General features: G+C 41.9%; 1 protein-coding gene across 1 annotated transcript; it reads left to right on the forward strand.

Annotated features, from left to right (window-relative positions):
- The first annotated feature begins 218 nt into the window (after positions 1–218).
- On the forward strand, positions 219–11,528 carry Mtnr1b (melatonin receptor 1B). The gene is made up of 2 exons (XM_047515797.1): positions 219–441; positions 10,657–11,528. The coding sequence occupies exons 1-2, from the start codon at positions 219–221 to the stop codon at positions 11,526–11,528; spliced, it is 1,095 nt and encodes a 364-aa protein (XP_047371753.1).
- Positions 11,529–26,547: the final 15,019 nt, after the last annotated feature.

Consider the following 26,547-nt stretch of genomic DNA (forward strand, 5'->3'; position numbering starts at 1 on the left):
GCCGCAGAGGGACGCACTCCCAAGTGCTACTACTGTTCCCATATTTTCTCCGCCCCCTGCCCACGCTTAATTATCTCCTCTAGTTCTCCCCCACTGGCCTCTTTCCCAGTGAGTGTTTGGTGGGCAGGGAAGAGGGCGGCAGGAACGCCTGGCTTAGCACTGCGCGCCCTGGGCTATCTTGCACAGCGCGGTGGACGCCAAGCGCGGGAGGGTCCGCGATGCAGGAGAATGGCTCTTTTGCCAACTGCTGCGAGGCTGGCGGGCTGGCAGTACGCCCGGACTGGTCCGGGACAAATGGCGCTGTGCCCCCACGGACGCCCCGACCTCCCTGGGTAGCTCCTGCGCTATCCACCGTGCTCATTGTCACCACCACGGTGGACGTGGTGGGCAACCTTCTGGTCATCCTCTCAGTGCTCCGGAACCGCAAGCTCCGAAACGCAGGTGAGCGTCACTCGCTGCTGGGGTGGGGAACTTTTCCTGCCTTCTGGTCTGGTCTGACCCCGCGATCTGATTCGTTGCCTTCTCTATCCTAGATCCCCAGCTCCCCACTCCCCTTTTCCCCCACTCTAACCTAGTCCTTAAGTTTGGTTCTGCACTCCGAAGATAGGGCGAATTCTGGCTCCCTCGACGTGTGGCGGTTCAAGGAGCTGCTTCTAGGAGCTGTCCAGGAAGCACTTGGCATATTAGTGCCGGCGTGAATGGGGAAAAGGCGGTTTTGGGTTTTTTGCTGGCTTTTTTGGCAAGGTGAGGTACTGTGGGATCTCACACAGTTGGACATTATTGCTACCTATAGTGGTCCAATCTGTGTCCTTCCAGAGAGTGCCCCCATTTGGCCACAGAAATCGCAGGACCCTTGACACCTCTTGTCTGCCCCTGCCAAGCACTATGACTTCATGTAGTAGGTACTTAGAAAAGACTTGCTAAAAGAATGAGTGAATTAATGGAAGCATTCTGGTTTGCTTTGTGTCAAAACTCCATCTCCAGGTCATCTGTAGATCCAATTCCAGACAAGAGTGTGTAAATGCAGAAATCGTTAAGCAATGCTTGTACTGAACTAAATTGCTTTGAGATACATGGTCTTTTCTAAAGACAGGGAATTCGTGGGATTAACTGTGAAAATAAAAACAACAATTTGGCTAAATTATGGTGCAATCCTGAAAATATTTGCCCCTTTAAATCCAGTCTCATTCCAATTTTCCCCTATTCAGCTCTTCCAGAGAACTAAACCAGAGGGAGGGAGTATCTGAACTCTGAACATAACAGGTCACTGGAGCTTGCTGACCATTTCAACCTGGGAAGAAGCTCAGTGACCAGTTTGTTAATTTTGTAATTTCCTATTGGACCCTAGTGGGCAACTCAAATATAGTGTTAAATAAGCAACAGAAAACCAATTTAAAGTTTCAAATTCCCTTTTAAGGTGCCAGAAAATTCAGAAAGTCTGTTTTAAATAAATAATTATATATTTTTTTTTCAGGGGAGGGATCTGCAGCTTGAGGATTTTCATCTGAAAAACTGGCCAAAAATAAAAGCATGCTCTTCTAGCCACCATAAGGGAAACTGAGCATTATTAGGGAGAGCTAAGCTTTACAACTCGGGTATTTCAGTCATGATGACTACTCTGACCTGGAATAACTTTTTAAAGATGTTATTGTGTCTTTGAAGGAAAACATATATTAGGAAAGAGCAAGCTGTGGTTAGAAAACCATAGTTAACATAGTCATATTGTCCCTTTGCAGCAACCACAAACATTCATTTCCTGCACAGGGAGGCAAGAGGAAGGCAGCTCCTGGCATTTCTTCTTGGGAGGGATGGTCCTCCAGATTCTGACTTGACCCTTTCCCTCCCTAACTTTCTGAGTGCTTAGAAAAGGCCTGACTGATTGTAGCTCAGTGCTCAGTAATTGGGTTTCTTGCCATAAGAAAAGTTGTTGAGGGAAGAGGCTGCTGCTTCCTCTTGCCTGAGTGAGACAAGAATCCTCTCCCCTCCATACTATCCAGGGAAGGCTGGCCTCTTCTGTGCTCTAGGAGACCCTCACAAAAAGTTTACTGGTCTGAGAGCATAGAGGGGAATGAGCATGTTAAATTGCTGGCACATCCTCCATCCTGTCCTTCCTACCTCCTGATGTGTCTGCTGCTGCCCAGCACCAGAAATATGTGTGTGTTGCTGAGTGAGTTGTGGGGATGAAAACCAGGGACTCATGCATGCTGGTCAAGAGCTATACAATTGAACTACACACCAGGCCCCAGAAAAAAAGTAATTCATATTCCTGCTTTATTGGTGACTTCGGCAGTCGTGCAATTTAACCAGTATTTTTTGTTTTGTTTTATTTTGTTTTAGGTGCTAGAGGTGAAATCCAGGGCCATGCACATGTTAGACCAGCTCATCTGCTACTGAGCTACGTCTACCTCAGTCCTTAAGAAGTTTTTATATGAACATTGTAGTATTGACTTAAACTAAATGATGTTAGTGGAGTGAGATTTCAAAACATGCTTAAAATATTTTGAATAGTTAGCACCTTTTCCACTTTTTGTTAGACCTTCTCTTATTGAAGTGTTTAGATTTACTTTAAAAAAAAAAACTTAACTCAGATCCTTTCATAATTATGTCTGGCTTCTCAATTCATCAATACTAAGAAATTAGGACCTGGCATTGAGAACACATATATTTCTAATAACTAGATACACAGGCCAAATTGAGGTTGCATTGCGCTTCTTAGGAGACATCTTTGTCCTTTACTTTACTATTAGAAACCCAGTTCCTCTGTGGGGCAGATCCTTGTCCCTCATATTGGGGATAGTTTCTTCTGCAGCTTATTGCTATGTGTGGTGAGTTGGCTTTTTCATAGATGCCACTGAAGAAAGGCAGACAGGGAGGAATGAATCGATGGTGAGGGCAGGTTCAGGATACTGTCTTGAGTACGCTCTGCCCATGCAGTCCTCCTGCCACCTCCACCTACAGAACAGTGTCAACTACAGAGTACTGCTCCCATAATATTCATGACTGACCTAACCTGCTGAACTCTGGGCTTCATCTCCCTTTACTCACTCATGCCAAAGGGGGCTACTGCCACTTCCTATGCAGTTCATGCTCTGACGCACTGAGAAGGTCCCCAGCCTCTTCTGCCTGGTCAACATCCGTTCCTTCTTCAGACCTCTTCCCCGACAGTTGTTAATGCCTTCTATCACTACCACGAATAAGGTAGTGAGTGCCTCTCTCCTCAGGATTCCACAGCACCCGCCTCTCTGTACCATGTGTGTCTCTCTTCCCCACTGGATTGAATGAAATCTGAGATTTTATTCCATTTCTGTCCACAGAGCCAGGCACACAGTAGGACATGAAGGCACTTCTGTTGATACCAATTGAATATGGATGAGATATACAAAGTAGTGGGATAGAAAGCTTTACAACTCTTCATGAGGTAGGCTACTTCATGAGGTAGGATATGTCTTAGGTATGGGACTCAGCACAAAATCAGTAGGAATTTCATGGGAGTGAATTGCTTCCAGCACTGAGGGCCCCAAGAACACCTCACTTTTACCCTCCAGAGACAACTATGGATGCCTTCTTCACAAAGGCATGCTCTCTGACTGCTCCTGTGTGACTAGAGTTGCTCAGCAGGCTTCCAGGTGCTCCATAGTTCTCTGATATTATACCCCGATGATCCCTTTCAGGGAACATGCTTCCTTGCTGGTCTGTTCTGAGTCACTGTAAGCTGTCTATAAAATGTGAACTTCCTACAACCACCTGCATTATCCAGACAGTCCCCACACCAGAAAGCTCAGAGAACCCTGTCCTTACAGTATCATCTGGTTTCCTCTCTTTTAGCAGAGAGGAAAGTGCTATAGCATCAGTTATTCCTGGCTCCATAGGCACAGAGACCTTAAATTCCTAGGTAACAGTCAGGGACTGTGGCCTGATGATGGGCTTTTAAGCTGCCACTGTAGTAAAGGGCTGCCTGGAAGGTATTGTTAGTGAATAGAAACTTTGGCACTTCTAGGGTATTTCAATAATTTGTAAGGCAGAAAGATATATAGTAGCTGACATGGGGCTTGCCCAGGACAATATGAAGCATTTGCTTACTGAACACACAGGTCCTTATTCAGAGTCTGCTCTATTCACAACAGCAAAGCCCCCTTCTCAGGGCAGCCAGCAGTGTTCAGGATCTGCACCCTTTCTTATCTCAACCAGTACCTGCCTATAAGGTTACTGGTAGGATGTTCTGCCTCTGCTGGTGTTGAGCATCCCAGTCAGAGCAGAGCTTGCACTGTGGTCCCTTTTCATTCTCAAGGAGAAGTGAGCCATGTGTGAATCAGTGGGATGACCCTGCCCAAAGACACTTAGAAGGTCCAGAGGGGAGGGAAATATTTAGTAGTCTCACAATCCCTGCCCTCTGGAAGTTCCAGAGTAAGATGGAACTTGTTCTGTTTTTTTACCACCAAACATTCATTGAGATGTCACTTGCTGCCAGATGTCCTCTGACCTGCTGAGTGAGCCAAATTTGGAATGCTTGTTATCAGCTAAAGGCCAAACTGGGCTCCCTTGGACTCCCTCCCTAGCATCTGAGCTTCCCTACTTCATATTTTGGCAGTAAATACCTTATTATCTCTTCGCCAAGCAAAAAAATGAGCACTTTTTAAAATCCCATAATTATGTCCTTAGCTGCCTAATGAGGAAAGCTCTTAATCCTCTTTAATTCCCCCCCAAGAAACTCTCAGTAGCCCAGGGGTATAAAGACTTTCATGTTTGACTGCCTTTATTTCCAAAACGTTGAATTCTGTGTTTAGACGTGATTGTCTGCAAAACTGAGAAGGTACTGAATGTGGGTAACAAGACATATGATCTTACACATGTGTTGCTAATAAAGTAAGAGTTTAGGAGTTAGGAAGGCAAATCTTAGAGTTCACAATCTGTAGGTAATGTCATACCTTCGTCATCATCTTCATCCACCACCACTACAATAACCTAGGTGTGTAGTAGGCCCCACGATCTGTGCTTGTGTAAGTTCACACTGTGATGTTCACAAGATGATGGAATCACCTTATGGCACCTTTGTCAGAACATCTCTCTCTATCCCCATACGTCTTATTTCATGGGGATCCTATTCTGACACATCGTCCACTTTCTTGTTCTTTCACTGAAACTAATAATAACATAAACAACTATAATAAATCATAGCTAACATTACTAAGTACTTATTATCTATCAGTTACAAAATCTCTCTCCTTTAAGAGAGCGAAAGAAAAGGGAAAAAAAAAAGCGACACTCCACAATTCCCCATTAAAGACATGTCCCTTTCCAAGTGCTTCTCTCTCTCTCTCTCCTCTCTCCTTTGAAGAGCAGCCTATAGGGTAAAAAGTTATCCCTCCACATTGTCCTTGCTGATGTCGCTGCTGGCCTCCTAACCTCCAAGTTCAATGGTTAATATGCTGTTCTTATTTGCAGATACCCCCTTGACACTTATTTTTTCTGGTTTCCTCTTTCTTTTCTTGTTGTTTCTCCATCTTTCTCTGTTGTAGTTATGAGCAATTCACATAATCTGGGTGTTTGCACCTTTATCAGTAAGATGGAATCACAGTATTGACCTTAAAGGATTCTTATGAGAAGCAATTAAGTCAACATATGTAAATGCACACTATCAACTTAAGGTATTACACTAATTGTTTTTCTGTTGTTACTATTAAGTTTAATTAAAGTAATAAAATGGTACTTACAAGAATTTTCAAGTGATCTCTTTTTATGGTTATAAATGTTTTGTAATAGCATCTCACTTTTTAAAAAATAAATGCTTCTTACACTCTTAAATATATTTTTCCTTTGTGTAGTTGAAATACAGGTCATATTGTGTGTTTACATGGGAATAGTGATGGATAAAAGATTTTACTTCACTATTAGTTTCCTTGCAATCCTTTTTTTTAATATTAAAGCAAAGAAAATGTCAAGTCAACCCTTCTGATCCATTCTGGCACCCTAGAGTTTTCATAAATAATGTGACTTTGGAAGAAAACAATCTCTGCCCTTAAGGAATTTGAAAATCTAATTATAAGTTTACTTTAAAGCATTGTTTCAGTATTTGTAAGGAAATCAAGTTTTTAACAAATTATTTGTTCAAATTTTTCAGAATTGCCTATCTGCAGAACAGAATTACAGTATCTCATTATTCATTTGAAGATCATTATTATTGCTTATGACTTTTACCATACAAGATCCTACTTGAGGTGAACAGCCATTCTGAAATCATTCCTGTTGCAAGGGCCTTGGTGGCTTTGTCCAGCCCCTTGTTGAATTATTCTGCCTGACAAGCCCCATTCCCTTCCACTGTAACCCCCAGTCTGGCTTAGGAATTCCTCACTGTCCTACCAGCTTGTTGTGGCTTCCCTTCCAGCTCTCATTGACCTGAACAGCTGTTCTTTTTGTGTGTTGGTGGCAACTTGATGGCAGGGACATGTCTTTCATCCATCACTATTCCCTGCCCAAGTGTGATAGGCACTCCATAAATGAAACTCCATAAATGAAATTTAAATAGATGGAAGAAGATCTCAAGCCACAAGAAATGTAACCCTCTTAGCAATGATAGATCTTTGTTGACTTCCCTATCATTCTCCTAATTGCATCTTGTATTTATCTAATTGCCTCTTCTTTGAGACCATGAGCTTTGTAAGTGGAGAAAGTGTGTCTATCTTCCTCACCATGCTTCCCTAAGCTCCTGGAATAGTCAGAGCTGCTCTCTAGTAGATAACTCAGCAATGCTTGTTGAGTAAATGACTCAGTGAATATCTATTTCTACATTGCCATTTAGGTTAATAACCAGGGGCAATTTATTCCAAACTCCTCTCTGAGCCCAGAGGATGGGCACAGGGAAAAGAGGCAAGGCAGAGGGGCAAGGGTAGCTCTGCCTTCCATAATTCTTTTATCCAATGAAGACTAGATAGCTCAGCACTAGCTAGCTCTTTCCGGGTTACCTAGATTTCCAGAAAGAAGGATGGGGAAGAGAAAAGGGAGGGGATTGTGGTGGCCCTGTGGTGAAGGGATGAGCTTTACATATGAATACAGGAAGGGAATTCCCTGTTTACAAGCAACCCTGATGTGGAGACCTCTTTCCATTAGCACACCTTGTCTAACGGAGGCAGATGGAAATGAGTCACACCACGACCTGGGATATAAATATTCACTAGAAGCCTGTGCACAGGGTGATGAGCAGGGCTGTGTGCATGCTGATTGATTTCTCACCTGTCCAGGGAAGAAATGAATGGAGAACCGGATCTCCTTTTGAGTCTCTTCCAGATAGGACCTGGCTTCTTACAGATGGGAGACAAAACAAGAATTGTATTCACCTAATTTGAAATGGTGCCAAGAAAGCCACAAGACAGTAAGATGACTGGGCAGATGAATCTGCAGCAGGAACTGTTTGATTTCAGCTTTTTAACAACAGCCGGCATAATAGGGGAGAGTAATTGAATCACTTTCCACGTGGAGTTGAATGTGTTCTTCTCACTATTTACAAGCTGTTTGCCAGCCTCTAGGGCATTATTAAGAACTGAGCCACATTAACACTGCGGAGCTTGACTCGGCTTTCCTAGGGAAACAGCTGGCAGAGCTGGCACCAGCTCCCAGCAGCTCTTGACTTTCTCTGCACGTGCTTGCAAGTGCCAAGAGCCTATTTGCCATTCATCCAGGAACCAGCAGGCCCTGCAGGGACCAATCTTCCTGTGTTGGAAAGATGTGATTTTCTTCACTGAGTGTGCATGGATGGGGGAGGAGAGTCCAAAAGAAACAGAGAGGACCAGAACCGATGAAGGAGCACTGAACAGGAGCATTGTAGTTTGGCTAACTTGCCCAAATTCCTGTGACCAGGAAATAGCAGAATTGAGATTATCTCAGATTGCTCTAACTTTCAGCATCACCTCAATGTTTTAGGGGACATTTTAAAATTGTGGGACAAGAAATAGTTAGGATCATGATGTAGCCAAAACTAAGACATTTGAGAAGAAATTTCCCTCTCCCCGAGAAGCAAGTACAGGTTGAGGAGGTGAGTCCAAGACCATTGGCACTGGAGACAGCCAATGAGGCTGAGAATTAAATGGAAAGGCACCAGACCTTCACACCCCAAGCAGATACACATTTCTTTATTTGAAATAACAGCTAAAGAAAAACAAGGGATTTTTGATCCACGAAGAAAATAAATCCCTCTAATAGTGGAAGAGAAAGGGATCCAGAACTCAGCCTGAATAGGATTCTCCTTCACCAGCCCCCCTCCACTGGAATGTCTGCAGAGACAGGGGCACTCCAATTGTCCAGATGGCTTCTTTTCTATTCACTTGCATCCCATCTCTCTCAAACCCTATCCTAGGTTCAGACACAGGACCTAGGATAGGATTTGAGGGGGAACTTCCAAGATACTAAATAGATTTCTTTTCATTTGGTTCTGAATGGGGTTGACCCAGGTCCTCTGAGGCCAAAATAGACACTTCAAGAAGGCTGGTGGGGATGGTGGGGAGTGAGAGAAGAATGGAGGAACTTTAGATTATGTAGAAGGAAATGAGAGGGAGGGAGGTATGAAAAATGGTGGAATGAGACAGACATCATTACCCTATGTACATGTACAATTACACGAATGATATGAATCTACATCATGCACAACCATAGAAATGAAATGATGTACTCCATTTGTGTACAATGAATCAAAATGCAGTCTGTAAAAAATTTTAAAAAATAAATAAAAAATTTTAAAAAGAGGGCTGCCTGTGTGTCTTCCAGGTTTCCAGCCCCACTGATAGCATGTTACGTGGACTCTTCTTTGAGATGGGGTGAGAATGTATGCCTGCACAAGGAAAGACTGGAGGTAGTTTCTTCCCTATCCTTGTGGGTGAATAAGTGAAAGCGTAAAGTCTGCTTCTCCTGCAGGCCTGAATCAGGTGAACTCCCAGTTGGTAGGCTCCAAGCCCTCCTTCGTCCATAATCCCTGGAATCTTAGACCACAGTCTGACTTCTCTGATTGCAGAACCTTAGGGACTTTTTTCATCTGCCTTTCTGGTCCTATGTAGTGGTTACATCAGCCTTTGTAGAGTGAGGACAGGGATGGATATCCTAGGTCTGGATGTGGGAATAAGTATTTAGGTCCTGAGAACTTCCAGGACACTAATAGATTTCTTTTCTACTGATTCTGAGTGGGGTTGATCAAGAAACTCTATGGCCAACATTAGCAGTGGAGCATCGGCGTTCTTGCCAACTTAGGAATTTTTCCTCTTGTGAGCCCCTTCCACCTGCCCTCTGTGTTCAGCCACCCTAAGGCTGGTAACTTTGACATTACCCTGTGGCAAGAGGCCAGGAGATTTGAAAGACTTTGCCCACACATACTGTGTTGCTGACAGTTCCTGCTATAGGGAGAGTCTGTTATCTTCTGAGCCTATAGTAGGTGCTCCTAAAGCACAGTGCTTGACAAATGAAACAAATAGGATTAGAAATGGCGCTGCTCGTGTCCTGAACTTCATGTTGAAGAACTTACGGGTTCTTGGTGCTTTACTCATGAGTTGGTATAGATTTTAGAAAACAAATCTTGAGGAGCTGAGACTGTTCATTTGAAGTAAGCCCTGCCACCTCCCTAGGTCTCTGGCCCAAGGTATGTGTGAAGCCTCTTAATCAATGGCTGTATGGTTCCCTAAGGCTCTCCTGGCTAGTTGAAATTGATGCTGCTGCAGAATGCTCCATTCAGAGGAGAGAGGAAGTTCAGGAAACTCCCAACACTGTAAAACAGGAGCCCTCATCCTTCCTCACCCCACAGGACAGGGGCTCTGCACTATTCTATATGGCTGGGAGTGTGGGCCCTGGACGAGGCACACAGGGAACACTGTTTCCACTCTCAAAACCTTTCTTCTATTCCAGCTGTAAAATGCAATTCACATGTAGATAAACAACTTCAAGTCACTTAGAAAGTCTCCTCAGGTTCACTCCATCAACCTGAGGAGAGAAAATGCAAAAGGAAACTGTCAAAGAGATGTGCGGGGAAGCATGGGTTTGAAGGGGAGGCTGGTAGTGATGATGAATCCACATTGCTGACTTTTAGATTCTCCTCCAAAATCTTTGTTGGAGCTTAAATGATACCAAGTCCCTGTACATCTTTGCCTGTCATTTGTGAACACCCACTGTGTTCCCAAGCACCGGGCATTATTATTTAATTCTCAAAGTTTTACTACAAGATAGGTATCATTAGCCCCAATTTGCAAATGATGAAGGTAAGGCTGTAGCCAGGCACAGTGGCACATGCCCAGTGACTTGGGAGGCTGAGTCAGTAGGATAAAGAGTTCAAAGTCATGCTCAGCAAAAGTGAGGTGCTAAACAACTAAGTGAGACCCTGTTTCTAAATAAATACAAAACAGGGCCAGGGATGTGGCTCGGTGGTCAAGTGCTCCTGAGTTCAATCCCGGGACAAAACCAAAACAGAAACAAAAACAAAACAGTAAGACTTTGAGAGCTTAAGTAACTTGCTTCAGTCATCCAATTATTAAGTAGCACAGATGCAATAAGAATCCTCAACTATGTTTCTAAATGCTGTGTCATGTCCCTTCCCAATGCTGGAAATAACACAGTGATAGATAGGATGTTCTATAAACAAAAACCTTGGGGTCTCTGCTGACACTTGCTCTCTGTTTCCCGCTTCAGGTAATTTGTTCTTGGTGAGTCTGGCGTTGGCTGACCTGGCTGTGGCCTTGTACCCTTACCCGCTGATCCTGATGGCCATCTTCTATGATGGCTGGGCACTGGGAGAGATGCACTGCAAGGCCAGTGCTTTTGTGATGGGCCTGAGCGTTATTGGTTCCGTCTTCAACATCACCGCCATTGCCATTAACCGCTATTGCTACATTTGCCACAGCATAGCCTACCACCGGTTCTGCGGGCACTGGCATGCCCCAATCTACGTAGTGCTTGTCTGGCTCCTCACCCTGGTAGCCTTAGTGCCAAACTTTTTTGTGGGGTCCCTGAGGTATGACCCACGCATCTACTCCTGCACCTTCATCCAGACGGCCAGCGCCCAGTACACAGCAGCAGTGGTGGTCATCCATTTCCTCCTCCCCATTGCTGTGGTGGCCTTCTGTTACCTGCGCATCTGGGTGCTGGTGCTTCAGGCCCGTAGGAAGGCCAAGTCAGAGAGCAAACTGCGCTTGAGACCCAGTGACATGCGGAGCTTTCTAACCATGTTTGCAGTGTTTGTGATCTTTGCCATCTGCTGGGCCCCCCTTAACTGCATCGGCCTCGCTGTGGCCATCAACCCTGAAGAAGTGGCTCCCCAGGTCCCAGAGGGGCTCTTTGTCACTAGCTACTTCCTGGCTTATTTCAATAGCTGCCTGAATGCCATTGTCTATGGGCTCCTGAACCAGAACTTCCGCAGGGAGTACAAGAGGATCCTTTCAGCTCTCTGGAACCCACGGCGCTGCTTTCAGGATGCTTCCAAAGGCAGCCATGTTGAAGAGCTGCAGAGCCAAGCTCCACCTGTTGCTAATGCCCAGCACCCTGCCCAGGCAGATTCTCTCTAGCCTGGATCTGAGGCACACTGGTTGGGCAATAAACCCATGAAATGATGGGTGTGAATTTGCAGCAAGTTTAGATCAGACAGCCTTCTCTGCCTTGCCATCCTTTTTGCACCCATAGCCCGCAACTTGTGGAATTTTATGCTACAGACAAGCAGCTCATCAGCACCCTTGGTTCAGGCTGACCAGGGGTTAGCCACAGGTACTGGACCTGGCTGACACTCTCAGTAGTGACCTGGGGGCTTGGCACATACAAGACCAAGGAAAGGGCCTGGGCCAGAAGAGTCAGTTCTTTCACATGGGTTGCCCCTTGTCCTCCTGCTGGAACCTAGTTACTGCCTTCTCTGCTTTTCCTCAGGAATAGCAAGAACATCTCTTTTCCTGTATGTTGGGGTGAAAAAGCAAGTTCTATAGTGCTGGAAGGTGGGTGACTGCATGACTCCGGGGGTGCGGGGGATACAGAGGGCAGCTTTCTATGATCTCCCTATTGACCTTTTCTAGACACACACACACACACACACACACACACACACACACACCCCTCTGCCCCAGTTCTGGAGAACAAAGCTTGACTGACTACCTTTCCTGGGTCCACCATGTTCAAATGCTATGACTTGGGGCAGGTTATCTAACCTCTTTATTTTTCAGTTCACTCTTCTTAAGATGAGGATCATGTCAGTGTCTACCTCCCAGGGTTGTTGAAAAGATTTATTGGGATAACACACCTGATCATAGTGCCTGACATGGTACTAGCACTCTGTGATCATTAACTTATTCTAATTACCTAAAATGAAAGATACTCTTAAAGGAGACAAGAAATCATATGCAAAAATAGGAAGGGGAGGAGTGATAAAGGAGTTGGGGAAGTGGAAGTTGTGTATTTTTCTTTATGATTATGTATTTATACATTTATGTTTTGGAAATCTTAAGCCTTCACTTAGCACCAATAGATTTAGCTTTATTCTTCAATTCGAATAATAATTGCATGACCTTTGTGGGTTTGGATCAACTGCAGAAGCCAATAATATGTCGTCTACCCTCTGGGAAGTCAATCTGTTGATAAGTTACTCTCTGAAAAAATTAGTGGGGCATTTTTATCAGGCACTGTGGTAAATGCTTGATACGCATTAACACATTTAATTCTCTCAAAACTCTTGGAAATAATATTATTATCCATTTTCATATTAAACTCAAAGTGAAATGATTGAGTTCACAGAGCTGTTAAACTCAAAGCTCATTATGGGGGCTATGTGTCACAGAGCTGTGAAGCTCAAAGCTCGTTGTGGGGGCCATGTGTTTGATGGCAGCACCCACTTCTGTGTCCCCTTCTCACTCCTTGACATGTGTGGCAGGAACAAGCTATAGTGGCTAAGTACCCATATAAGTAAGGACATAAAGTGTGTGAAGGCTTGCAAGGAATGAGAAAAGTTACCTTGACCAGGTGGTGGCTTTCCTGAATGAAGAGTCCAGAGTTTGCTCGGGGTGCTGTTCTCTCAGCATCATTCTAGATCTTCTCCCTTCCCATGCAACATGAGGAACGGAGGCTGCGTGCCATGCCTAGTCATCTCCTCACATGGGAGCTTATTAATATTGCAAATCCCTTGGGCCCCACCAAAAAGGTTTCAATTCTGGAAATCTGGGGAAGAGTCTGGGAATCTGATTATGTAATTAGAGGTCCTTCATCAAATAATTGGTAATGTAGTATCATTATTTTTGCACTCTTATCCAAGGGTGAACTCAGGGAGACCTCCTAGTTCACACCTCAGTCTGACAGAGATGCACAAGAGTCTTGTGCAAGAGTCCTAAAGCTTCTCCTTGAGCTGTGGCTGCTTTTCTTGGTTCTGAATAGAGCTTGAGTGACCTAGTCAGACAGGTAATTTTCTCTGCCCTCACTGCCACCTCCCACCAGGCACCAACTATGGAGATTTGCCCTTGACTCCAGATTTGGTGGACAGGAAGCACAAATTTCTTCCATATTTTTAGAGTATTTTTAGCTTTTATTTTTATTTTTATACATATTAATTGTACAAATTAATGGGTTCATTGTGATATTCTATACATGCATATATGATGAAGCAATTGTATCTGCCCTTCCTTCTACCCTTTCATATTTTGGTGAAGAAGAGGTACTAAATTCTTAACAACAGAGTGCTCTCTTCCCCTCCCTTTATCCCTATGTCTTAGTGTTGAACTGAGCGCATGGCATATTCTCAATAAATATGGATTGAAGGAATAAATCTCTCTTCAGTTCTCTGGGCCCATAGATGTTAACAGGTTTTCCCAGGCTCAGCACTGACAGTCCACTAATTGAAACTTTTTCTTGTATCCTTAGGTTTTTGGTGATGAACCAGGAACCGAGAGAATGTAGGATAGCGGGGAAGCCCAGGACATCAGGTGAAACACACACTCAGTGGGATGGTCTCACACTGTGGGTCCTAATTTTAAATAAAGACAATATTGCAAAAATGGTGCAGGGACTCTGTTCATCTTCCACCTTGCTGGCTCTGGGAAATTTGGTCAAAGGGTGCTAATTAGATACCTTCCTCCTTGTCCTTCTGGGACCTTCCTCTGTACTCCTCAGTTGTGGGTTCTCTGAGAAACCCTCAGCCATCAAGGGAACTAAAATCCAGGTCCAGCCTTCTAACTGGGTTTATACCTCAGACGAGCCATCCTGGGCTCACCCATCAGCTACACTGAGTCAGGCATCACACACACACAAACACACAATTCCTGCAATATTTTGAATATCTCTACTCTCCACTTGCTTCTTCTCTGTCCCCTTTATAAACTCTTCTGAAATGCTGGAGTTGCTCGTGGGGCCTTTTCTAGGGTTGCTTTTGCCTCAGGATAAGTGGCCCTCCCCTAGAAATGTACAGCAGAATTATTTGGGGAATATTTGAAAAACAGAATCAGTCTTTGAGGGATGGGGTGAAGAATACCTACGATTCCTTATGTGCTCCTCAAGTGCTTCTCGTCTGCAGATTGGGCTGAGAGCCCTGCTCTGTGAGGCCGGTGCTTCACTTCATGCCCTTGGTTATGATTACCATCTCTGCCTGTGGGCACCCACCTGACTGCTGCACATCTCCACTCAGCAGATACTGGGTACCCCTTCATGCCAAGCACTGTACTAAGGACTTTCTGGGAATCAATTATCAGATTCAATCCCAACCATAATCCTATGAGAGTTACTAGTATTTTATTCAATTTGCAGATGAGGAAACTGAGGTACAGGGAAGTTATGTAATTTGTGGAAGGTCACATGGTTAAGTGGTGAAGATAGGCTCAGCAGTCAGATAATCTGACCATAGAGCCTGGACTCTATATTACTAGCTGTATTACCTTCCTCAAACTCATGTATCCATGCCTGAACTAACCCTAGGATCTACCATTCCAGGTTTCCTATTTCAGTTCATGATAACAGCATCTAGCCAGTCTTCCACTGAGGAATTTTAGAGTCTTCTCCCTCACCCATTATATTTAATTAATATGGATGACTTTGCCTTGAAAATTCCCTTCAAAAATTTTTTAAGGGCCAGTGATGTAGCCCAGTGGTAGAGTACTGGCCTAGTGCACAAGAGGCTCTGGGTTCAGTTCCCAACAACACAGGGGGAAAAATGTGTTAAGAGACACATTTAGGAATGTTGAAAGTTACAAAAGACTGCTATTTTCTTCTTAACAAATGATAATTAGCCAGACATACTATAAATAAAAGATTAAAAAGAAAGCCCTCCAAGATATTAAGGAAAAAAACTTAAAATACAGAAAACGATGTCTTTCCTAGGCAGTTAGGTAGAAAAACAAAGAAATTCCCCTTAGATGTGGGGATGGGGTAGGTGGAGGGGCATGTAAGGAGACGCCTACAGGACTATTTTTCTTTTTAACTATAATTTTAAAGAACAGGTGACTAAGCTGAAATCTAACAAAATTTTATCTGCACATATATTATTAACTGTAAGTTCTATAGAGCAAGTCTTTAGAAACATTTTCATCTGCCAAACTGAACTATTATACTCATTTTCACCTCTCTTCAGCCCCCAGCAATGACTATTCTACTTTCTGTTTTTATGAATTTTATTTCTTTAGATACCTCCTAAGTGGGATCATGCAGTATTTGTCTTTCTGTGCCTGGCTTATTTCATAATGTCCTCCAGATTCTTCCATGTTGTCACCATGGTGTGATTCCCTGTTTTTTAAAGGCTGAATATTATCCCATTGTATGCATACACTGTGTTCTTTTTTTTTTTTTAAACATTTTATCTATCTGATTTATTTGTTATATCTTCTAAAATAAACATGCCAGTCTTTATTTTAGAATCAATAAATATGCATAAATGAACAAATGAGTGCATAAAACATGCATGCTAGGAGAAAACATACATTTTAACTTTTAGAAGTTAAATTTCCATTTCCCATTTCATTTTGGGGGAGTCACATAGAAGCAGACAGATTATAACCTTTGCTTTCATGTTGCTTTTCACAATCAGAGATCATAATAAACCGAATATGAGTAAGATATCATTAGGCTTAGATTTAGGTTGGATTCTTCTGTGAGAGGTAAATAAGAATTGTATGCTGATCAATACCAAGATCAGTTCTAACTAATTGAGCTAACAGGCTTAAGTTACTCAACTTTTAACATTTGGAAGTAAGCAAGAATCAAAATAATTCTATTGATTTCCAAAGAACTAAAAATCAAAATGTTTAAATAATAAAGTCATCAAATAGTTCTATGAAAATTTAATTATATGAAAAGGTTATATTTAAAATGTACTATAGAAGTTTAAAGAAACCAATTTTTACATGATTATTTGACATTCCTGAATTTGATGTCACATGCTTGCTTTAGCAGCACATACAATAAAATTGAATTTGATGTCAAAAATCCAAGAGGGAGACAAATATAAAGTTAACTCTATTTTCCATGATAAAAGCAGGAATTAGTTTACAAAGATGGAGTAGAAAGTGTATAAGTTTTAGAGTTTCATAGATCTTGACTCAGCCATTTACTATGTTTCTCTATGCCTCAATTTTTTAATTTAAAAAAAATTTAATAATATGTACATAAAATTGTACATATTATTAAGTACCATGTGATGTTTTGCATCTCAGGTACATGTATTCATTATTTAATGTTCAAATTATAGTGAACATATCTATCTCTTCAAACATTTATTATTTATTTGTGGTGAAAATACTCAAAATACTTTCTTGTTTTTTGTTTTGTTTTGGTACCAAGGATTGATCCCAGGGGCACTTAGCTACTGAGTCAGATTCCCAGTGCTTTTCATTTTGAGACAGGTTCTCACTAAGTTGCTAAGGAGGCTTTGAGCTTACAACCCTCCTGCCTCAGCCTCCTGAGCTGCTAGAATTTCAGACATGCACCACGGCACCCAGCTTTTCTATCTTTTTAAAAAATAAACACTATGCTGCAGATGTCTTCCCATATTCATCTATTTACATATCTCTTATTTAAAAATACAAATGGTATTCAATAGTATGACCCTATCAGACTTAATTTAGCCAATCTTTTTTGAGGGATATTGAGGTTGTTTTTATTTATTTGCAAATTCATTCATGTATTCATTCATTTCCATTAAGAACAATGTTGCAATGAATTCCTTGTGCATATATTTTGCATACCTGAGCTCACAGTAAAGGACATTGCTCATCAAAAAAATAATAATAAAAAATAAAAATAAAAATAAACATTAGTGATATCTTTTCATACCATAAAGTGTGATAGAACACAAATATGTATGTCTCCTACCTAACCATAACTTAGTACCCATTGACCAAATTTTACCATCTCTCCCTCCTTCCTATTCTTCCTTCTGGTAACCACTATTCTACTCCTGACTCCTGTAAAATCAACTATTTTAAATTCCATATATGTGAGATAATGTGGTATTTGTCTTTCTCTAACTATCTTATTTCACTTAACATAATGACCTGTAGTCCCATCCATGTTCTCACAAATGATAGGACTTAACACTTTTCGTGATTTAATAGTATTCCACATGCATGTATATATAACATATTTTATCCATTTATCATTTTTTTTTAATTGTAAACAAATGGGATACATGTTGTTTCTCTGTCTGTACATGGCGTAAAGGCATACCATTTGTGTAATCATAAATTTACATAGGGTAATGTTGTTTGATTCATTCTGCCATTTTTTCCCTTCCCCCCCTCCCCTCCCACCCTTCCCCTCCATCTATACAGTCCGTCCTTCCTCCATTCCTGCCCCCCTCCCTAAACCCAACTCCAACCCCAACACTAACCCTTCCCACCCCCCATTATGTGTCATCATCCACTTATTAGCTATATCATTCTTCCTTTGGTTTTTTGAGATTGGCTTATCTCACTTAGCATGATATTCTCCAGTTTCATCCATTTGCCTGCAAATGCCATAATTTTATCATTCTTTATGGCTGAGTAATATTCCATTGTATATATATACCACAGTTACTTTATCCATTCATCAATTGAAGGACATCTAGGTTGGTTCCACAATCTGGCTATTGTGAACAGAGCAGCTATGAACATTGATGTGGCTGTATCTCTGTGATATGCTGATTTTAAGTCCTTTGGGTATAGGCCAAGGAGTGGGATAGCTGGGTCAAATGGTGTTTCCATTCCAAGTTTTCTAAGGAATCTCCACACTGCTTTCCAGAGTGGCTGCACTAATTTGCAGCCCCACCAGCAATGTAAGAGTGTACATTTCTCCCCACATCCTCGCCAACACCTGTTGTTGCTTGTATTCTTGATAATCGCCATTCTAATTGGGGTGAGATGGAATCTTAGGGTGGTTTTGATTTGCATTTCTCTTATTACTAGAGATGTTGAACATTTTTCCATATGTTTGTTGATTGCTTGTATATTTCTTCTGTGAAGTGTCTATTCATTTCCTTAGCCCATTTGTCAGTTGGATTATTTACATTCTTGGTGTAGAGTTTTTTGAGTTCTTTATAGATTCTGGAGATTAGCGCTCTATCTGAAGTATGATTGGCAAAGATTTTCTCCCACTCTGTAGGCTCTTTCTTCGCATTGCTGATAGTTTCCTTTGCTGAGAGAAAGCTTTTTAGTTTGAATCTATCCCAGTTGTTGACTCTTGCTTTTATTTCTTGTGCTATGGGAGTCCTGTTGAGGAAGTCTGGTCCTAAACCGACATGTTGAAGATTTGGACCTACTTTTTCTTCTATAAGATGCAAGGTCTCTGGTCTGATTCTGAGCTCCTTAATCCATTTTGAGTTTAGTTTCGTGCATGGTGAGAGATATGGGTTTAGTTTCATTCTGTTGCATATGGATTTCCAATTCTCCCAGCACCATTTGTTGAAGAGGCTATCTTTTCTCCATTGCATATTTTTGGCCCCTTTGTCTAGTATGAGAAAATTGTATTTATTTGGGTTTGTGTCCGTGTCCTCTATTCTGTACCATTGATCCACCTTTCTATTTTGGTACCAATACCATGCCGTTTTTGTTACTATTGCTTTGTAGTAGAGTTGAAGATCTGGTATTGTGATACCCCCTGCTTCACTCTTTCTGCCAAGGATTGCTTTAGCTATTCTGGGTTTTTTATTCTTCCAGATGAATTTCATAATTGCTTGCTCTATTTCTGTAAGGTACATCATTGGGATTTTAATTGGAATTGCATTGAATCTGTATAGCACTTTTGGTAGTATGGCCATTTTGACAATATTAATTCTTCCTATCCAAGAACATGGGAGATCTTTCCATCTTCTAAGGTTTTCTTGAATTTCTTTCTTTAGTGTTCTGTAGTTCTCATTGTAGAGGTCTTTCACCTCTTTTGTGAGATTGATTCCCAAATACTTTATTTTTTTCAAAGCTATTGTGAATGGGGTAGTTTTCCTAATTTCTCTTTCTGAAGATTCATCGCTTATGTATAAAAATGCCTTAGATTTATGTGCATTGATCTTATATCCCGCTACTTTACTGAATTCACTTATGAGATCTAAAAGTTTTCTGGTGGAATTTCCTGGTTCCTCTAAGTATACCATCATATCATCAGCAAATAGGGATAGTTTGAGTTCTTCTTTTCCTATTCGTATCCCTTTAATTTCTTTGGTCTGTCTAATTGCTCTGGCTAGAGTTTCAAGGACGATATTGAATAGAAGTGGTGAAAGAGGGCATCCCTGCCTTGTTCCAGTTTTTAGAGGGAATGCTTTCAGTTTTTCACCATTTAGAATGATATTAGCCATGGGTTTAGCGTAGATGGCCTTTACAATGTTAAGGAATGTTCCCACTATCCCTATTTTTTCTAGTGTTTTGAGCATGAAGGGGTGCTGTATTTTATCAAATGCTTTTTCTGCATCTATCGAAATAATCATGTGATTCTTGACTTTAAGTCTATTGATATGGTGAATGACATTTATTGATTTCCTGATGTTGAACCAACCTTGCATCCCTGGGATGAAACCCACTTGATCATGGTGCACTATCTTTTTAATATGTTTTTGTATGCGGTTTGCTAAAATTTTGTTTAGAATTTTTGCGTCAATGTTCATTAAGGATATTGGTCTGAAATTTTCTTTCCTCGATGTGTCTCTGTCTGGTTTAGGAATCAGGGTAATATTGGCTTCATAGAATGAGTTTGGGAGAGTTCCCTCCTCTTCTATTTTCTGGAATACTTTGAGAAGTATTGGAATGAGTTCTTCTTTAAAAGTTTTGTAGAACTCGGCTGAGAACCCATCTGGTCCTGGACTTTTCTTTGTTGGAAGGCTTTTGATGACTTCTTCTATTTCATTACTTGAAATTGGTCTATTTAAATTGTGTATGTCCTCCTCGTTCAGTTTAGGCAATTCATATGTCTCTAGAAACCTGTTGATGTCTTCGAAATTTTCTATTTTGTTGGAGTATAGGTTTTCAAAATAGTTTCTAATTATGTTTTGTATTTCGGTCGTGTGTGTTGTGATATTTCCTTGTTCATTCCGAATTTTAGTGATTTGGGTTTTCTCTCGTCTTCTCTTTGTTAGTGTGGCTAAAGGTTTATCAATTTTGTTTATTTTTTCAAAGAACCAACTATTTATTTTGTCAATTTTTTGTATTGTTTCTTTCATTTCAATTTCGTTGATTTCAGCTCTCAGTTTAACTATTTCCTGTCTTTTACTACTTTTGGTGTTGGTCTGTTCTTCTTTTTCTAGGGCTCTGAGCTGTAGTGTTAGGTCATTTATTTTTTGAGTTTTACTTCTTTTATTAAATGCGCTCCAAGAAATAAATCTTCCTCTAAGTACTGCTTTCATAGTGTCCCAGAGATTTTGATATGATGTTTCTTTGTTCTCATTTACCTCTAAGAATTTTTTAATTTCCTTCCTAATATCTTCTGTTATCCATTCATCATATAGTAGCATATTGTTTAATCTCCAGGTGTTGGAGTAGTTTCTGTTTTTTACTCTTTCATTAATTTGTAACTTCAATCCATTATGATCTGATAGAATACAAGGTAGTGTCTCTATCTTCTTGTATTTGCTGACATTAGCTTTGTGGCATAATATATGGTCTATTTTAGAGAAGGATCCATGTGCTGCTGAGAAGAAAGTGTATTCGCTCTTGGTTGGATGGTATATTCTATAAATGTCTGTTAAGTCTAAATTGTTGATTGTGTTATTGAGATCTATGGTTTCTTTGTTCAATTTTTGTTTGGAAGATCTGTCCAGTGGTGAAAGAGGCGTGTTAAAATCACCTAGTATTATTGTGTTATGGTCTATTTGGTTTCTAAAATTGAGAAGGATTTGTTTAACATACATGGATGAGCCACTGTTTGGGGCATAGATGTTTATGATTGTTATATCTTGCTGATTTATGCTTCCCTTAAGCAGTATGAAATGTCCTTCTTTATCCCTTCTAACTAACATTGGCTTGAAGTCCACATTATCTGAAATGAGGATGGATACTCCAGCTTTTTTGCTGAGTCCATGTGCATGGTATGTTTTTCCCCATCCTTTCACCTTTAGTCTATGGGTATCTCTTTCTATGAGGTGAGTCTCTTGCAGGCAACATATTGTTGGATCTTTCTTTTTAATCCAATCTGCCAGTCTATGTCTTTTGATTGATGAATTCAGGCCATTAACATTCAGGGTTATTATTGAGATATGATTTGTATTCCCAGTCATTTGGTTCATATTTAAAATTTTTGACACATCTTGGTTCCTCCTTTATTTGACAGTTCCTTTAGGATAATTCCTCCCTTTGCTGATTTGCTTGTTTGTTTTTTATCTCTTCCTCATGAAATATTTTGCTGAGAATGTTCTGTAATGCTGGCTTTCTTTTTGTAAATTCTTTTAGCTTTTGTTTATCATGGAATGATCTTATTTCATTGTCAAATTTGAAGGTAAGTTTTGCTGGGTATAAGATTCTTGGTTGGCATCCATTTTCTTTCAGAGCTTGAAAAATGTTGTTCCAGGCCCTTCTAGCTTTTAGGGTCTGGATTGAAAAATCTGCTGATATCCGTATTTGTTTTCCCCTGAATTTAATTTGGTTCTTTTCTCTCACAGCCTTTAAAATTCTGTCTTTATTTTGTATGTTAGGTATTTTCATTATAATGTGCCTTGGTGTGGGTCTGTTGTAATTTTGTGTATTTGGAGTCCTATAAGCCTCTTGGACTTGATTTTCCATTTCATTCTTCAGATTTGGGAAATTTTCTGATATTATTTCTTCAAATAGATTGTTCATTCCTTTGGTTTGTTTCTCTAAGCCTTCCTCAATCCCAATAATTCTCAAATTTGGCCTTTTCATGATATCCCATAGTTCTTGGAGATTCTGTTCATGATTTCTCACCATCTTCTCTGTTTGTTCAACTTTGTTTTCGAGGTTAAATATTTTGTCTTCAATATCTGAAGTTCTGTCTTCCAGCTGTTCTATCCTATTGGTTATGCTTTCTATGGAGTTCTTAATTTGGTTTATTGTTTCCTTCATTTCAAGGATTTCTGTTTGTTTTTTTTTCAATATCTCTAACTCTTTATTGAAATGATCTTTTGCTTCCTGAATTTGCTCTGTTAACTGTCGATTGGTGCGATCGTTCAATGCCTGCATTTGCTCTTTCATCTCATCGTTTGCTTCCTTAATCATTTTAATTATGTACATTCTGAACTCCCTTTCTGTCATTTCTTCTGCCATGCTGTCGTTGGATTTTATTGATGTAACATCTAGATTTGTTTGGGGCATTTTCTTCCCTTGTTTTCTCATATTGTTCAGGAATCAGTGGGTCATTAAGATATTGCAGATTTCCTCTATCAACTTATAATGTCCCTGAAGATTGCTAGTATATCCCCTCTTATCCTTCAGTAGCCTGAAGTCTTGGAGGAGGTTGATAATGCAGAGCTCCACGAAGAAGCTGCCTCTCTAGGGGTGGTAACCCTCAGGTGGCGTATATTCCCTGCTAGTGGGCAGAGGTGCCTCCACTTGTTGACCAATGGTCATCCAATGGGGAACTAGACTGCTGGCTGAGGCAAGGCCTGTTTGTGCCTGTGTCTCTGGTTTTACCGTCCCTGTGGGAAAACCTCCCCCGGCCGGGAAGAGTCACTCGGTGGGGACGTCTCGCTGGTCAGTTGCCCTCCTAGAGGTTCCCCTCAATCTACAACTACCACCTGGGCTGGGCTGTCTTCCTCTGCAATGATCCCAGGGGCCCGGACCTACGTCCTGGGCCTGGGAGCCTCACCCTTCGCAGGCGAGTCTCCTTAGGCTGCCTCTCCCAGAGAATCTGCCCGCCGCCCTGGAAACTTCGCTCCGCCCCTAGGCGTGTCTCTGTGCGGCTCTTCCAGCAAGAAGTCACCTAGCTCCTGGGACCCTGCTCTGCACCAATCGCCTGGCTATGCAGCCCCTCCCCTGAGCCACCACCTGGAGCCCCGTACAATAGCTCCAAGACCCAGAGACCCGCCACACACCTCCTCCTCCGGACAGCCGCCCGGTTTCCGACGCAGTCACTAGGAGTCCAAACAACTCACTTCGGGTCTCCTCCTCCCACCAACCACCCGTAGCCCTAGGCAGTCACTCCAAGTCCAAGTGACCCGCCCTGTTCCTCCTCCTCCTCCTTGGGGTAGCCCCCCGGGTGTTCAGGAGCGGTGGCTCCGAGACCAAGTGACTCACCACGCTCCTCCTCCAGGCAGGCCACTGGTGTTCAGGAGCGGTCACTTTTAGTCCAATCAACTCACCACTCACCTCCTCCTCTGGCAACCGCCTGTGGTTCTGATGCAGTCACTCCCAGACCAAGCGTCCCACCGCTCTCCTCCTCCAGGCAGGCCACCAGTCTTCTGGAGCAGCTGCTCCGAGTTCAAACAGCTCATCACACAGCTCCTCCTCCAGCAACCGCCCGCGGCTCTGATGCAGTCACTCCTAGGTCAAGCAACACGCCGCACCCCTCCTCCTCCTCCGGGCAACCTCCAGGCACTCAGGAACGCTCGCTCTGAGTTCAAACAGTTCACCACGCAGCTCCTCCTCTGGCAACCGCCTGTGACTCCGATGCAGTCACTCCCAGACCAAGCGTCCTGCCGCGCTCCCCCAATTCCCCCGGGCAGTCCCCCGGCGCTCAGGAGCGCCCACTCTGAGTTCAAACAGCTCACCACGCAGCTCCTCCTCTGGCAACCACCTGTGGCTCTGATGCAGTCACTCCTAGACCAAGCGACCCGCCGGGCCTCTCCTCCTCCTCCGGGCAACCCCCCGGTGTTCAGAAGCGGTCGTTCTGGGTCCAAACAGCTCGCCACGCAGCTCCTCCCCAGGCAGCCGCCCGGAGCCCCAGCGGCTGCTCGAGTCCAAGCGCTGTGCTGAGCCGCCTCCTCTACGATGATCCCAGTTGTCCGTGTTTACCGCTCCAGTGGGGGGAGGGGCGTCTCGCCGAGCAACTCCACTTCACAAATTCCCTGCGTTCCGGGGCTACCGCCCCATCCGGGACGCCTCCCCAACAGGAGAGACTCACCCGGCAGCTTTGAGTTGGTCCCAAGTCTCTCACTATCTCCTCTTTTGAATCTTGCATCCTGGAGCAGCGTGAAATGCAGCCGCCCTCTAGTCCGCCATCTTGGCCCCTCCTACACTGTGTTCTTTACCCATGCATTCATCCATATACGTTTAGGCTGCTTCCAAGTCTTGGCTAGTGTGAATAGTGCTACCCTAAACATGGGTCTCCAAATATTTCCTTGAAATCTTGATTTCAACTCTCTTGGATAAAGACTCAGAGACGGGATTGCTGGGTCATAATAGTAGTTCCATTTTTAATGGAGGGGGATGGGCTACAGGAATGGAGAGATTATTGAGTCACAGAAAACTAAAGTGAGATTATGAATAAAAAGAAAACTCATCAGTCACCCAAAACCTGGCAGGTGGACTAAAAAGCATAAGATAGACTTCTTGTGACTGAGATCTCATCCATGTTTCCTGATCAGGAGAGAGTTGTTCCCACTTCCCAAATATAGCTCAGTTTGTAACAGGCTTGTGTTACAAAAAACCTAAAGCTGCATCAAAGCCCAGACTCAGGTAACTAGCCATTAGAGTAACTCAGACACCCACACTAGAATTCTAACAGGTAAAAGAGTTTACCCGTTTCTGGGGATAGATGTTATTTACTTCAAATTTGACTGTTCTTTTCATGAAGTGACTGGCATACAATAAAAAAAAAGTATGATATGGAAGGAGAAAGAAAATGTGACTCATGGATAAAGGAAATCATCAACGCAAGGAGATGGAGACAAAGTTCAGGAGTTAGAATTAGAAGATGAACATTTTAAAATAAATATGAAAATATGTTATAAGTGATAGTGGATAAGGTGGAAAACACATGTGACTGAAATTTTAGCATAGAAATGAAAACTATATTTAAAGAAAGGAATATTGAAATGGAACTGTGACATCAGATGTGAAGTTTATTAAAGGACTTAGAAAATTGGATAGAGCACAAGAAAGAGCACAAAGCAAAATTAGCAAAGAAAAAAGGATACTGGATCTAAATCAGGAGGAAACAGAGATAAGTTTCCAAGACTCCTTTCACAGTGGAGTCACATAGAAAATAACTGCTGCAGTAATGTGCCCTGACAACTCATGGGAAGTGTTATGTACCAGGAAGCTAGCCTGAGCCTGGATGTCCAGGGTTCTTAATCAAGAGGTCAGTCACATAGGAACCTTCTGCCTAGCATGTACCAAAATTCCAGACCCCCAGAGGGAAAGCAGGTAATTATTATTAACCACAGTATTTGTGTAAACTGTTCAGGGATAGTGAGCTATTCTTATTAGTTACAGAAGAGTGGGAATCCTTCCAAAATGCAAGTTACCAGACACCATCCAAGGGCCAACTTTACAAACAGGGCTTTCTAAGGATAGCAGTGTCAGGTCTGCTATGTTAACTCTTTTCTTTTCATCCCCCAGCTGCAAATTTAATACATAATTCTCTTGCATCAAGAAAACTCACAAGGTAAATAAGAATATTTTGAGCAGAATAATAATGATTCAAAGTTTAAGGGATACAGCTAATGCAATACTTTAAATGAAATTTATAACATCACATGTCAATAGTAAAAAATGAAAAATGTGTAAAATTAATTATCTGTTTCCACTCTTAGACAAAGAAAAGAAGTGAAAGACAGGGAGTAGGGAGTTGTTTAGTGAATATTGCATGTCAATTCTACAATACAAAAATGTTCTACAAATTTCTTCAAATTGGGTGCTCAATGTGAATATACTTAACTCTGCTAACTGTGCACTTAGAAATGGTTTAGATGTCAAATTTTATAGTATGTGTTTTTTACCATCACAACAAATAAAATATCTCAAAAATCACAGCAAAAAAGCCAATTAATACATTGAATTAGATCTGGAATGTTTCCATTCAAAATATGGAAAAGCATAAATTCCCTGAAGACAATGTATATATGGCAAATAAATACACAAAAGATGTGTATTATCCCTTAGGGAAATGGAAATTAAAACTGTACTGAGGTATTACCATATACCTATCAGAATGACTCAAATTTTAAAAAAAGTTACAACACCGAATGTTGGTGAGCATACAAAGAAACTAGAT

The sequence above is a fragment of the Sciurus carolinensis genome, chromosome 11 (genome assembly GCF_902686445.1).
Source record: "Sciurus carolinensis chromosome 11, mSciCar1.2, whole genome shotgun sequence".
NCBI lineage: Eukaryota > Metazoa > Chordata > Mammalia > Rodentia > Sciuridae > Sciurus > Sciurus carolinensis.

Excerpts from the sequence above, each read along its gene's own strand:
- Mtnr1b (XM_047515797.1), top strand. The coding sequence starts at position 219 with ATGCAGGAGAATGGCTCTTTTGCCAACTGCTGCGAGGCTGGCGGGCTG. Across the intron at positions 442-10,656 it reads CCGCAAGCTCCGAAACGCAG|GTAATTTGTTCTTGGTGAGT; the intron begins GTGAGCGTCACT and ends TTCCCGCTTCAG.